Source organism: Myotis yumanensis, unplaced genomic scaffold (genome assembly GCF_028538775.1).
Source record: "Myotis yumanensis isolate MYYU_CA2020_CCGP unplaced genomic scaffold, mMyoYum1.0.hap1 SCAF_24, whole genome shotgun sequence".
In the NCBI taxonomy this organism is placed as follows: domain Eukaryota; kingdom Metazoa; phylum Chordata; class Mammalia; order Chiroptera; family Vespertilionidae; genus Myotis; species Myotis yumanensis.
Window position 1 is genome coordinate 10,144,747 of NW_027223775.1, and position 14,881 is coordinate 10,159,627.

General features: G+C 45.7%; 2 protein-coding genes across 2 annotated transcripts; both read right to left on the reverse strand.

Moving 5' to 3' along the window:
- Nucleotides 1-5,406: 5,406 nt before the first annotated feature.
- LOC139000488 (T-cell leukemia/lymphoma protein 1A-like) lies at nt 5,407-5,745 on the reverse strand. Its single transcript, XM_070402651.1, has one exon. It carries the CDS (start codon nt 5,743-5,745, stop codon nt 5,407-5,409), a length of 339 nt encoding a protein of 112 aa, XP_070258752.1.
- Nucleotides 5,746-10,457: 4,712 nt separating this feature from the next.
- LOC139000489 (T-cell leukemia/lymphoma protein 1A-like) lies at nt 10,458-10,796 on the reverse strand. The gene has a single exon (XM_070402652.1). The coding sequence runs from the start codon at nt 10,794-10,796 to the stop codon at nt 10,458-10,460; it is 339 nt and encodes a 112-aa protein (XP_070258753.1).
- Between the last annotated feature and the right edge of the window lie 4,085 nt (nt 10,797-14,881).

A 14,881-nucleotide genomic window follows, 5' to 3' on the forward strand; every position in this document is an offset into this window, starting at 1 on the left:
AGAGAGAATCATACATCGGTTGCCTCCTGCACTCCTCCTACTGGCGATCAAGCTTCCAACCAGAGTATGTGCCCTTGACCTTCAGAGTCCAGAGTCCAACCCTCTATCCAATGAGCCAAACAAGCTAGGGCTCATTGGTTAATTCTTGTGTGTGCCCTGACCAGGAATGGAACCCTGAACTCCATGTTCATAGGTCGTCCTTCAACCACTAAGAAACACCAGCTTGGCTCAAAATGCTTTTATTGATCTGAGAGAGAGGGAGACAGACAGCGAGACAAAGAGACAGAGAGAGAGAGAAAAAGGAGGAAGAAGAAGAACGACAAGAAGAACAAGAATAAGAATAAGAACAATAACAGAGAGAGAGAGAGAGAGAGAGAGAGAGAGAGAGAGAGAGACATCAATGTGCCCTCTCACCCAGGGCGTGGCAGATAGAACAGAAAAGCTTATTAAAATGGTGAACAGAACTATACTCGTCCCACCAGCAGGCCAGCAGGACTGGGGCTTAGGTTGACAAGAGCCAGGGACACCATCACATGTCCTAGGAGTTGTTTATCAGCTCAAGCAACATTTCCTCCACTCCATCCTCCTTGATGTGGTGTACGATGCGCCAGAACTGGCCCATTGAATCCAGGTACCGGCTGCCAAGCTGGAGTGACCACCACGAAGGCATGGAGCTCAATGTCCGGGGCCTGATTGTGAGTGCGATATGCTCATTCGTGATGTCGTTCTGGAGCAACCGTACTTGCAGGACACCTCCTGTCCTCAGGACAAAATGCAGCCACGTGCGCTGGTTATCATCCTTGTACACTGAGGGCCCACGGATATTCAGGTAGATAGGGTGCAAGGTGAGGTGCACCTTCGACGGGAGCTCGGCCATGACCCCTCCGTGGTCCAAGGAGCAAAACCCACAGCTTCTCAGAGCCTCTTGCTACTTCGGTCCTGGTATCGAGAAAGACAGGAGATGGTATCTCCAAACCCATTTTACCTCGGCTTTTATCTTAATTGTTTTTTACCGTTGTGTTTGTGGTTTCCTTTGGTTTATTTTACAAATTTATAAATCTCAATTCTTCTTTCTTTTTAGTTTTATAAGTACTGCACGGTAACCGATTGCACCACTGGAGCTCCTCTTTTTAGTTTTAGATCTCTCTTCTCAAACACCATGTACAAAATGTACTTAATGTAAAATATGATTCTATGAATATAACATGGTTGTATGGAATTTTTAAACACTTTTGAAATGACAGTTGTCGTAGAAAATTAGGTTCAATTCAGGGGTACACCACAATGATAAGACATTATATAATGGACTAAGAAATCATGAAATTAATGTCATACCCATCTGATATGTTACACCGTTATTATAATAGTACTGGAGCCTCATTGCACCAATTTTATGGACTTAGGGGAGTACCACAGCCAACCCTGCTGCCTCCCCCTGTCCAGGAGCCCTTGATGGATGTCCAACTGAGAGCTTAGGCCCACTTCAGTGCTGCCGTGGAGGCTCCCGCCCCCCCACGCCCCCGTGCTCATCAGCTGTGAGCCTGGCTTTTGGCTGAGCAATGCTCCCCCTTTGAGAGCGGACTGACCACCGGTGGACAGCCTCTGGCATGAGATCTGCCCCCAGTGGTCAGTGGGTGTCATAACTACCAGTCGCTCTGCCATTTTTTGATTTGCATATTAGCCTTTTATTATATAGGATTGACTCAATGCTCTACTTGATTGTACCATGACTATTCTTTCCTTTTTTTTTAGTATAGTTTTACTGATTTCAGAGAGGAAGGGATAGGTAGAGAAAGTGAAAGATCAATGATGACAGAGAATCACGGATTGGTTAACTCCTGCATGCCCCCTACTGGGGATCAAGACTGTAACCCGGGTATGTGCCATCACTGGGAATCGAATCAACATCTCCTGGTTCCTAGGTTTAAGGTAAACAACTGAGCCATGCCACCCGGGCTCTTTTCATTTCTTTCCTTTTCTTTCCTTTCCTTTTCTCTTCATTTCGTTCCTCTTATTTTTTCTTAATTAAAGCTGTGTAGTTGGTTCACCTTTTCTTTTAGTCCTGACAACACCACCTTCTTTCTGGTCATCTCAGAGTGAACTCACAAACCATAGAACAAACCACCCCGAGCATAGAATATGCTTTACCTTTAACAGCTGGCAGAGGAACAAGGCTTAGGTCTGCGTCCAGCTGAGCTTCTTAACAACGGTCTTGCTTCTCAACTGCTGGTGAGAGAGGCAAGACCAAACTAATCAGGGAGAGACAGACACCTGGGATAGCTTGTCGGGAAAACAGGAAGCAGAATGAGAGGTGAAACAGCACGTAGGATTACTGAGGTCTCATGACATCACTTATAGAATGATCTCTCCCTTCCCCAAACCTCAGCCATGCTCTTGGCAAGAGCTGTATGGTTTTGCTGCTAAACTCACTTCAGTCCACAAAGTCCAATTTCCGCCCTCAGATTAGACTCCATCCCCAATCCTTCCTCCTCCTCCTGCTCCTTCTCCTCTCATCCATCATTTTGTTACCTGTTCTTCTTGCTCTGAAGGCAAAGCACCATTCTTTGCTCCTTTTTTTCTGTGACCAGTCTCTGCTTCCCCCTTTCACCTGCAGAAGAAAGAACATGGCCATGATCCACCTCTTCCATGGAGTCCATGTATTAGGAATGTGTCCAGAAAAACAAGGTTCTCCTGACTCACACTCCAGAAACCAGTCCCGTGATACAGGTGGTGGTGAGGAAGGAAAGAGGTTTATTCAGGTGCCGGCAAGCTGAGAAGAAGGAGGAAGCTCGTCCCAAATCCTATCTGCAGATCTCAGTGCAGGCAGAGGCTTTTATAAGTAGTGAGAGGCCAAACAGAGCAAAGAGGTCAGTGGGCGTTGCTTGAGAATTTCCATACGTGCCCACAGGCACAGTCTAATCTCATAAGGATCTTGCAAGTGGTCAGGTGTCTGTCCAGTGTGTGTCATCCTATCCTTTGCCCTCCAGGTTCTACGGTTGAAGGTCAACAAATCTCCCAGAACTGGGAAGGTCAGAGTTCATATCTTGTAAAATTAGTTCCTTGGATTGTAATACAAACATGTTGTTTACCTACAAGCTTCATCATTAGTCAGAGTCTGCATTAACAGGAACAATGTGGTAAGAATGGTGAGGTGAGTTGTAAATGCCACTGTGTGGAATGCTGAGATGCTTGGTTCTTCTTCAAGGCATTTGAACACTTTGCAAAAGGTAAATTGGCTCTGGATAGTTTGGCTAAGTGGATAGAGTATTGACCTGCTAATTGAAGGGTCCCGGGTTCAATTTCCTACAAGGGCACATGCCCATGTTGTGGACTTGATCCCTTGTGAGGGACTTGCAGTAGGCAGCCGATCCATGATTCTCTCATCATGGATGTTTCTAACTCTCTCTCTCTCCCTTCCTCTCTGAGATCAATAAAAATATATTTGAAAAAAGAAGCGCCGACACTCTATCCACTGAGGCAAACATGCTCGGGCTCTATGTCGTCTTTAAATGACTACCCACCTGGTATGTGAAACCAAAAAAAATAATAAACTATTTTAAAACCATGTGCATTTAATCTGAATGCCACACTTGCTTAATATTTTTAAAATGGTTTTATTGTCTCAGTGAGGAAGGAAAAGGAGAGGGAGAGAAGCATCAATGATGAGAGAGAATCACGGATAGGCCGTCACCCAACGCTGCCTACTGGGGATCGAACCCGCAACCTGGGCATGTGCCCTTGACCAGGAATCGAACCGTGACCTTCTGGTTAATAGGTCCACACTCAGCCACTGAACCACTCTGGCTGGGCTCGAAGTGCAATATTTTGAATATGAGAAACACACCTTAGGAACACAACCTTCACACTCCCCAGTCGTCGGGCTAAAAGGTCTCAACGTGCATTTGCAAACACTTTCTTGCAAGAGGAGAATTTAATCAGCAGTCAGTGATCTCTTTAATGCAAGCATGGGTGACCAGAGCCACCCTCCCACTTCCCATCTTGGGTGCAATGCTAGATAAATTATATGATCGCTGGGATTTGTTTGGGGATGTTTAGTGCTAAACACAATTAAAAACCCAAATGCATCCAGAACTAGACGCTAAAGCCACACATAGAGCCGGTTCGAGCCTTCAGGAGATGAGCCCTGTCATCCCTCATAATTCCTCAAAGGAAAGCGATGAAGAGCATAAAATACCCGTAATCCCCCAAACATTCTTTTTTTGGAGAGGGTAGTATCGGTTGATAAACCTCAGGAGATCAAACAATGAAAATGCTGGTCATTGAAATGAAAACTATTTCCTGTGATGTATTTGAGCCTTGCCTACTGGGGCTGGGCTATTATTTTCAAGCTAAAGGTCTTTTTATTTGTCTTTCCCTGTTTAATATATTTTTACAAGAAGCCCTGTGCACGAATTTGAGCACCAGTGTGGTGCCTCGGCTTGGCCTGCGTGGATCGGCTGAAAGTGGCTCTCTGATATCCCCTGAGGTATCCCACAAAAAAAGAGGCCACAGGCCTGGCCAAGGGACCCCACTGGTGCAACATTAGATCTGGGAAGGGACTTGGGAGGTTGTCCAGCTGGGGAGGGATCTTGGGAGGGCTCCAGAGCATGTCCAGGCTGTCTCACGCAGTCTCGATTAGCCAGACCCCAGCAGCAAGTTCACCTACCAGTCTGAATGTCTTGTCCCTGGTGGTCAAAGCATTTCATAGTGAGCAATTGAGCAACATTAGTATATGATTTGCATATTATGCTTTGATTGGTTGAACAGATGACTGGTCGACTGGACACTTAGCATATTAGGCGTTTATGATATAGGATTGATTTCATAAAGGAAGGGAGCCTGAAACATCAATTATGAGAGAGAAGCATACATCGGGAGCCTCCTGAACACCCCCTACTGGGGATCGAGCCCACAACCAGAGCATGTGCCCTTGACCAGAATGGAACCTGGGACCTTCCAGAGTCCACAGTCTAACCCTCTATCCACTGAGACAAACAAGCTAAGGCTCATTGGTTAATTCTTTTCTACGCCCTGACCAGGAAACGAACCATGATCTCCAGGTTCATAGGTCCTCCCTCAAACACTGAGAAACACCAGCTCGGATGAAAATGCTTTTATTGATCTGAGAGAGAGTTAGAGAGACAGCGAGAAAAAGAGACAGAGAGAGAGAGAAAAAGGAGGAAGAAGAAGAAGAACGACAAGAAGAACAAGAATAAGAACAAGAATAAGAGCAAGAAGAGAGAGAGAGAGAGAGAGAGAGGGAGATCAATGTGCCGTCTCACCCAGGGCGTGGCAGATAGAACAGAAAAGCTTATTAAAATGGTGAACAGAACTATACTCATCCCACCAGCAGGCCAGCAGGACTGGGGCCAAGGTTGACAAGAGCCAGGGACACCATCACATGTCCTAGGAGTTGTTTATCAGCTCAAGCAACATTTCCTCCACTCCATCCTCCTTGATGTGGTGTACGATGCGCCAGAACCGGCCCATCGAATCCAGGTACCGGCTGCCAAGCTGGAGCGACCACCACGAAGGCATGGTGCTCGATGTCCAGGGGCTGATGGTGAGTGCGATATGCTCACTCGTGATGTCTTTCTGGAGCAACCGTAATTGCAGGACACCTCCTGTCCTCAGGACAAAATGCAGCCACGTGCGCTGGTTATCATCCTTGTACACTGAGGGCCCACGGATATTCAGGTAGATAGGGTGCGAGGTGAGGTGCACCTTCGCCGGGAGCTCGGCCATGACCCCTCCGTGGTCCAAGGAGCAACAGCCACAGCTTCTCAGAACCTCTCGCTACTTCGGTCCTGGTATGGAAAGACAGGATATGGTATCTCCAAACGCATTTTATCTCGGCTTTTATCGTTATGGTTTTTACGGTTGTGTTTGTGGTTGCCTTTGGTTTATTTTGCAAATTTTAAAATCTCAATTCTTCTTTCTTTTTAGTTTTATAAGTACCGCACGGTAACCGATTGCACCACTGGAGCTCCTCTTTTTAGTTTTAGATCTCTCTTCTCAAACACCATGTACAAAATGTACTTAATGTAAAATATGATTCTACGAATATAACATGGTTGTATGGAATTTTTAAACACTTTTGAAATGACAGTTGACATAGAAAATTAGGTTCATTTCGGGGGTACACCCCAATGATCAGACATTATATAATGGACTAAGAAATCATGCAATTAATGTCATAGCCATCTGACATGATACACCATTATTATAATAGTACTAGAGCCTCATTGCACCAATTTTATGGACTTAGGGGAGTCCCACAGCCAACCCTGCTGCCTCCCCCTGTCCAGGACCCCTTGAGGGCAGTCCAACTGACAGCTTAGGCCCACTACAGTGCTGCTGTGGAGGCTCCCACTCCCCCCCTGTGCTCATCAGCTGTGAGCCTGGCTTTTGGGTGAGCAATGCTCCCCCTTTGGGAGCAGACTGACCACCGGTGGACAGCCTCTGCCATTTTTTGATTTGCATATTAGCCTTTTATTATATAGGATTGACTCAATGCTCTACTTGACTGTACCATGACTATTCTTTCAGTTTTTTTAGTATAGTTTTACTGATTTCAGAGAGGAAGGGATAGGTAGAGAAAGTGAAAGATCAATGATGACGGAGAATCACGGATTGGTTAACTCCTGCATGCCCCCTACTGGGGATCAAGACTGTAACCAGGGCATGTGCCATCACTGGGAATCGAATCAACATCTCCTGGTTCCCAGGTTTAAGGTAAACAACTGAGCCATGCCACCTGGGCTCTTTTCATTTTTTTCCTTTTCTTTCCTTTCCTTTTTTCTTCATTTCTTTCCTCTTATTTTTTCTTAATTAAAACAGTGTAGTTGGTTCAACTTTTCTTTTTGTCCTGACAACACCACCTTCTTTCTGATCATCTCAGAGGGAACTCACAAACCATAGAACAAGCCACCCCGAGCATATAATATGCTTTACCTTTAACAGCTGGCAGAGGAACAAGGCTAAGGTCTGCGTCCAGCTGAGCTTCTTAACAGCGGTCTTGCTTCTCAAGTGCTGGTGAGAGAGGCAAGACCAAAATAATCAGGGAGAGACAGACATCTGGGATAGCTTGTCGGGAAAACAGGAAGCAGAATGAGAGGTGAAACAGCACTTAGGATTACTGAGGTCTCATGACATCACTTATAGAATGATCTCTCCCTTCCCCAAACCTCAGCCATTCTCTTGGCAAGAGCTGTATGGTTTTGCTGCTAAACTCACTTCAGTCCACAAAGTCCAAATTCCTCCCTCAGATCAGACTCCATCCCCAATCCTTCCTCCTCCTCCTGCTCCTTCTCCTCTCATCCGTCATTTTCTTACCTGTTCTTCTTGCTCTGAAGGCAAAGCACCGTTCTTCGCTCCTTTCCTCTGTGACCAGTCTCTGCTTCCCCCAGTCACCTGCAGGAGAAAGAACATGGCCATGATCCACCTCTTCCATGGAGTCCACGTATTAGGAATGTGTCCAGAAAAACAAGATTCTCCTGACTCACACTCCAGAAACCAGTCCCGTGATACAGGTGGTGGTGAGGAAGGAAAGAGGTTTATTCAGGAGCCTGCAGGCTGAGAAGATAGGGGAAGCTCGTCCCAAATCCTATCTGCAGATCTCAGTGCAGGCAGAGGCTTTTATAAGGAGTGAGAGGTCAAACAGAGCAAAGAGGTCAGTGGGCGTTGCTTGAGAATTTCCATACATGCCCACAGGCACAGTCTAATCTGATAAGGATCTTGCAAGTGGTCAGGTGTCGGTCCAGTGTACGTCATCCTATCTTTGGCCTCCAGGTTCTATGGTTGAAGGTCAACAAATCTCCCAGAACTGGGAAGGGCAGAGTTCATATCTTGTAAAATTAGTTCCTTGGATTGTAATACAAACATGTTGTTTACCTACAAGCTTCATTATTAGTCAGAGTCTGCATTAACAGGAACAATGTGGTAAGAATGGTGAGGTGAGTTGTAAATGCCACTGTGTCGAATGCTGAGATGCTTGGTTCTTCTTCAAGGCATTTGAACACTTTGCAAAAGGCAAATTGGCTCTGGATATTTTGGATAAGTGGATAGAGTATTGCCCTGCGATTTGAAAGGTTCCGGGTTCAATTTCCTACAAGGGCACATGCCCATGTTGTGGACTTGATCCCTAGTGAGGGACTTGCAGTAGGCAGCCGATCCATGATTCTCTCATCATGGATGTTTCTAACTCTCTCCCTCTCCCTTCCTCTCTGAAATCAATGAAAATATATTTGAATAAAAAGGCCAACACTCTATCCACTGAGCCAAACCAGCTCAGGGGCTAGTTCAAATTTTAATAGATTTCCCACCTGGTATGTTAAACCAAAAAAATAATAAACTGTTTTAAAACAATATGCATTTAATCTGGATCCAATACTTGCATATTATTTTTTCAATGATTTTATTGACTCAGATAGGAAGGAAAAGTGAGAGTGAGAGAAACATCCATGATGAGAGAGAAGAACGGATCAGCCGCCTCCCACACACCCCCTACTGGCGATCAAGCATTCAACCCGGGCATGTGCCCTTGACGGGGAATCAAACCGTGATCTCCTGGTTCAAAGGTCTATGCTCAGCCACTCCACCACCCAGGATGGGCCCAAAGTGCAATATTTTGAATATGAGAAACACACCTTAGAAACACATTTTTCACGCTCCCCAGTCCTCAGCCTTAAAGGTCTGAATTTGCATTTGTAAACACTTTCCTGCAAGAGGAGAATTTATGTTTTTAAGAAATTTTTAATTGTTTTTCTACAGAGGAAGGGAGAGGGAGAGAGAGTAAGGAACATCAATGAGAGAAAAACATCCATCAGCTGGCTCCTGGTCACTCCCTACTGGGGATATGCCCACAGACAAGGTACGTGCCCTTGACTGGAATCCAACCTGGACCATTCAGTCTGCACGCCGTCGCTCTATCCACTGAGTCAAACCAGTAAGGGCCTGCCAAAGGAGAATATAAATAGCAGTCAGGGATCTCTTTAATGCAACCATGGATGCCTTGAAATGGATTTCTGGGGCTCCCTCCAGCTCCCTCTCCAAGCCGCCTCTCTCTGGTGCGATGGTAGATGAATTTTATGATAACTGGGCTTTGTTTGGGGCTGCTCAGTGCTAAACTCAAATAGAAACCCAAATTCATTCAGAGCTAGATGCTATAGCCATACACAGAGCCGACTCGAGCCTTCTGGAGACGAGCCCAGGCATCCCTAGTAATTCCTCAAAGGAAAGAGATGATGAGCATAAAACACCAGAAATCCCCCAAACATTCACTCTTTTTTTTTAGAGGGTCTTATAGCTTGATGATCCTCAGGAGATCAAAAAATGAGAATGCTGGTCATTGAAATGAAAACTATTTCCAGTGACGTCTTCGAGCCTTGTCTACCGAGGCTGGGCTAATATTTTCAGGCTTAAGGTCTTTTTCCTTTTCTTTGTCTGTTTAATATATTTTTTTCTAGGGGCCTGCTGCACGAATTCATGCACCAGGGTGGTGCCTTGGCCTGGCTTACGAGGATTGGCCGAAAGTGGCTCTCTGACATACTCCAAGGATTCCCAGATTATGGGAGGGCACAGGACAGACCAAGGGACACCACTGGTGCACTATCAGGTACAGGGTGGGATGAGGGAGTTTAGCCAGCTGAGGAGGGACCATGGGAGGGCTCCAGGATGTGTCGAGCCCTTCTCACTCAGTTCCAATCAGCCAGACCCCAGCAGAAAGCTGACCTACCAGTCTGACTGTCTTGCCCTGGTTGCCAATGCATGTCATGGCGAGCAGTTGAACTACCTTACTATATCATTTGCATATTCTGCTTTGATTGGTTGAACAGATGACCAGTTGAGTGGACACTTCACATATTATACTTTTATTATATAGGTTTTATTTCATATAGGAAGGGAGAGAGAAACATCAATGTTGAGAGAGAATCATACATCGGTTGCCTCCTGCACTCCTCCTACTGGCGATCAAGCTTCCAACCAGAGTATGTGCCCTTGACCTTCAGAGTCCAGAGTCCAACCCACTATCCAATGAGCCAAACAAGCTAGGGCTCATTGGTTAATTCTTGTGTGTGCCCTGACCAGGAATGGAACCCTGAACTCCATGTTCATAGGTCGTCCTTCAACCACTAAGAAACACCAGCTTGGCTCAAAATGCTTTTATTGATCTGAGAGAGAGGGAGACAGACAGCGAGACAAAGAGACAGAGAGAGAGAGAAAAAGGAGGAAGAAGAAGAACGACAAGAAGAACAAGAATAAGAATAAGAACAATAACAGAGAGAGAGAGAGAGAGAGAGAGAGAGAGAGAGACATCAATGTGCCCTCTCACCCAGGGCGTGGCAGATAGAACAGAAAAGCTTATTAAAATGGTGAACAGAACTATACTCGTCCCACCAGCAGGCCAGCAGGACTGGGGCTTAGGTTGACAAGAGCCAGGGACACCATCACATGTCCTAGGAGTTGTTTATCAGCTCAAGCAACATTTCCTCCACTCCATCCTCCTTGATGTGGTGTACGATGCGCCAGAACTGGCCCATTGAATCCAGGTACCGGCTGCCAAGCTGGAGTGACCACCACGAAGGCATGGAGCTCAATGTCCGGGGCCGGATGGTGAGTGCGATATGCTCATTCGTGATGTCTTTCTGGAGCAACCGTACTTGCAGGACACCTCCTGTCCTCAGGACAAAATGCAGCCACGTGCGCTGGTTATCATCCTTGTACACTGAGGGCCCACGGATATTCAGGTAGATAGGGTGCAAGGTAAGGTGCACCTTCGACGGGAGCTCGGCCATGACCCCTCCGTGGTCCAAGGAGCAAAACCCACAGCTTCTCAGAGCCTCTCGCTACTTCGGTCCTGGTATCGAAAGACAGGAGATGGTATCTCCAAACCCATTTTACCTCGGCTTTTATCTTAATTGTTTTTTACCGTTGTGTTTGTGGTTTCCTTTGGTTTATTTTACAAATTTATAAATCTCAATTCTTCTTTCTTTTTAGTTTTATAAGTACTGCACGGTAACCGATTGCACCACTGGAGCTCCTCTTTTTAGTTTTAGATCTCTCTTCTCAAACACCATGTACAAAATGTACTTAATGTAAAATATGATTCTATGAATATAACATGGTTGTATGGAATTTTTAAACACTTTTGAAATGACAGTTGTCGTAGAAAATTAGGTTCAATTCAGGGGTACACCACAATGATAAGACATTATATAATGGACTAAGAAATCATGCAATTAATGTCATACCCATCTGATATGTTACACCGTTATTATAATAGTACTAGAGCCTCATTGCACCAATTTTATGGACTTAGGGGAGTACCACAGCCAACCCTGCTGCCTCCCCCTGTCCAGGAGCCCTTGATGGATGTCCAACTGAGAGCTTAGGCCCACTTCAGTGCTGCCGTGGAGGCTCCCGCCCCCCCACGCCCCCATGCTCATCAGCTGTGAGCCTGGCTTTTGGCTGAGCAATGCTCCCCCTTTGAGAGCGGACTGACCACCAGTGGACAGCCTCTGGCATGAGATCTGCCCCCAGTGGTCAGTGGGTGTCATAACTACCAGTCGTTCTGCCATTTTTTGATTTGCATATTAGCCTTTTATTATATAGGATTGACTCAATGCTCTACTTGATTGTACCATGACTATTCTTTCCTTTTTTTTTTAGTATAGTTTTACTGATTTCAGAGAGGAAGGGATAGGTAGAGAAAGTGAAAGATCAATGATGACAGAGAATCACGGATTGGTTAACTCCTGCATGCCCCCTACTGGGGATCAAGACTGTAACCCGGGCATGTGCCATCACTGGGAATCGAATCAACATCTCCTGGTTCCTATGTTTAAGGTAAACAACTGAGCCATGCCACCCGGGCTCTTTTCATTTCTTTCCTTTTCTTTCCTTTCCTTTTTTTCTTCATTTCTTTCCTCTTATTTTTTCTTAATTAAAACTTTGTAGTTGGTTCAACTTTTCTTTTAGTCCTGACAACACCACCTTCTTTCTGATCATCTCAGAGGGAACTCACAAACCATAGAACAAGCCCCCCCGAGCATATAATATGCTTTACCTTTAACAGCTGACAGAGGAACAAGGCTAAGGTCTGCGTCCAGCTGAGCTTCTTAACAGCGGTCTTGCTTCTCAAGTGCTGGTGAGAGAGGCAAGACCAAAATAATCAGGGAGAGACAGACACCTGGGATAGCTTGTCGGGAAAACAGGAAGCAGAATGAGAGGTTAAACAGCACTTAGCATTACTCAGGTCTCATGACATCACTTATAGAATGATCTCTCCCTTCCCCAAACCTCAGCCATTCTCTTGGCGAGAGCTGTATGGTTTTGCTGCTAAACTCACTTCAGTCCACAAAGTCCAATTTCCTCCCTCAGATTAGACTCCATCCCCAATCCTTCCTCCTCCTCCTGCTCCTTCTCCTCTCATCCATCATTTTCGTACCTGTTCTTCTTGCTCTGAAGGCAAAGCACCGTTCTTCCCTCCTTTCCTCTGTGACCAGTCTCTGCTTCACCCAGTCACCTGCAGAAGAAAGAACATGGCCATGATCCACCTCTTCCATGGAGTCCATGTATTAGGAATGTGTCCAGGAATACAAGGTTCTCCTGACTCACACTCCAGAAACCAGTCCCGTGATACAGGTGGTGGTGAGGAAGGAAAGAGGTTTATTCAGGTGCTGGCAAGCTGAGAAGATAGGGGAAGCTCGTCCCAAATCCTATCTGCAGATCTCAGTGCAGGCAGAGGCTTTTATAAGGAGTGAGAGGCCAAACAGAGCAAAGAGGTCAGTGGGCGTTGCTTGAGAATTTCCATACGTGCCCACAGGCACAGTCTAATCTGATAAGGATCTTGCAAGTGGTCAGTTGTCTGTCCAGTGTGCGTCATCCTAGCCTTTGTCCTCCAGGGTCTAAGGTTGAAGGTCAACAAATCTCCCAGAACTGGGAAGGGCAGAGTTCATATCTTGTAAAATTAGTTCCTTGGATTGTAATACAAACATGTTGTTTACCTACAAGCTTCATTATTAGTCAGAGTCTGCATTAACAGGAACAATGTGGTAAGAATGGTGAGGTGAGTTGTAAATGCCACTGTGTCGAATGCTGAGATGCTTGGTTCTTCTTCAAGGCATTTGAACACTTTGCAAAAGGCAAATTGGCTCTGGATATTTTGGCTAAGTGGATAGAGTATTGACCTGCTAATTGAAGGGTCCCGGGTTCAATTTCCTACAAGGGCACATGCCCATGTTGTGGACTTGATCCCTTGTGAGGGACTTGCAGTAGGCAGCCGATCCATGATTCTCTCATCATGGATGTTTCTAACTCTCTCCCTCTCCCTTCCTCTCTGAGATCAATAAAAATATATTTGGAAATAAAAGGCCGACACTCTATCCACTGAGCCAAACCAGCTCAGGGGCTAGTTCAAATTTTAATAGATTTCCCACCTGGTATGTTAAACCAAAAATATAATAAACTGTTTTAAAACAATATGCATTTAATCTGGATCCAATACGTGAATATTATTTTTTCAATGTTTTCATTGACTCAGATAGGAAGGAAAAGCGAGAGTGAGAGAAACATCCATGATGAGAGAGAATAATGGATCAGCCACCTCCCACACACCCCCAACTGGTGATCAAGCATTCAACCCGGGCATGTGCCCTTGACGGGGAATCAAACTGTGATCTCCTGGTTCATAGGTCTATGCTCAGCCACTCCACCACCCCGGATGGGCCAAAAGTGCAATATTTTGAATATGAGAAACACACCTTGGAAACACATTTTTCACGCTCCCCATTCCTCAGCCTTAAAGGTCTGAATTTGTATTTTTAAACACTTTCCTGCAAGAAGAGAATTTATGTTTTTTAAAATTTTTTTAATAATTTTTCTACAGAGGAAGGGAGAGGGAGAGAGAGTAAGGAACATGGATGAGAGAAAAACATCCATCAGCTGCCTCCTGCACACTCCCTACTGGGGATATGCCCACAGCCAAGGTACATGCCCTTGACCGGAAACCAACCTGAACCATTCAGTCTCCACGCTTTCTCTCTATCCACTGAGCCAAACCAGTTAGGGCCTGCAAAAGGAGTTTATAAACAGCAGTCAGTGATCTCTTTAATGCAACCAGTGATGCCTTGAAATTGATTTCTGGGGCTCCCTCCAGCTCCCTCTCCAGCCGCCGCTCTCTGGTGCGATGGTAGATGAATTTTATGATCGCTGGGCTTTGTTTGGGGCTGTTTAGTGCTAAACTCAAATAACAACCCAAATTCATTCAGAGCTAAATGCTAAAGCCATACACAGAGCCGACTCGATCCTTCAGGAGACGAGCCCAGGCATCCCTGGTAATTCCTCAAAGGAAAGAGATGATGAGCATAAAACACCAGTAATCCACCAAACATTCTCTCTTTTTTTTGAGAGGGTCTTATAGGTTGACGAACCTCAGGAGATCAAACAATGAGAAAGCTGGTCATGGAAATGAAAACTATTTCCAGTGATGTCTTCGAGCCTTGTCTACTGAGGCTGGGCTAATATTTTCAGGCTTAAGGTCTTTTTCCTTTTCTTTGTCTGTTTAATATATTTTTTTCTAGGGGCCTGCTGCACGAATTCATGCACCAGGGTGGTACCTTGGCCTGGCTTACGAGGATTGGCCGAAAGTGGCTCTCTGACATACTCCAAGGATTCCCAGATTATGGGAGGGCACAGGACAGACCAAGGGACACCACTGGTGCACTATCAGGTACAGGGTGGGATGAGGGAGTTTAGCCAGCTGGGGAGGGACCATGGGAGGGCTCCAGGATGTGTCGAGCCCGTCTCACTCAGTTCCAATCAGCGAGACCCCAGCAGAAAGCTGACCCACCAGTCTGAGTGTCTTGCCCTAGTTGCCAAT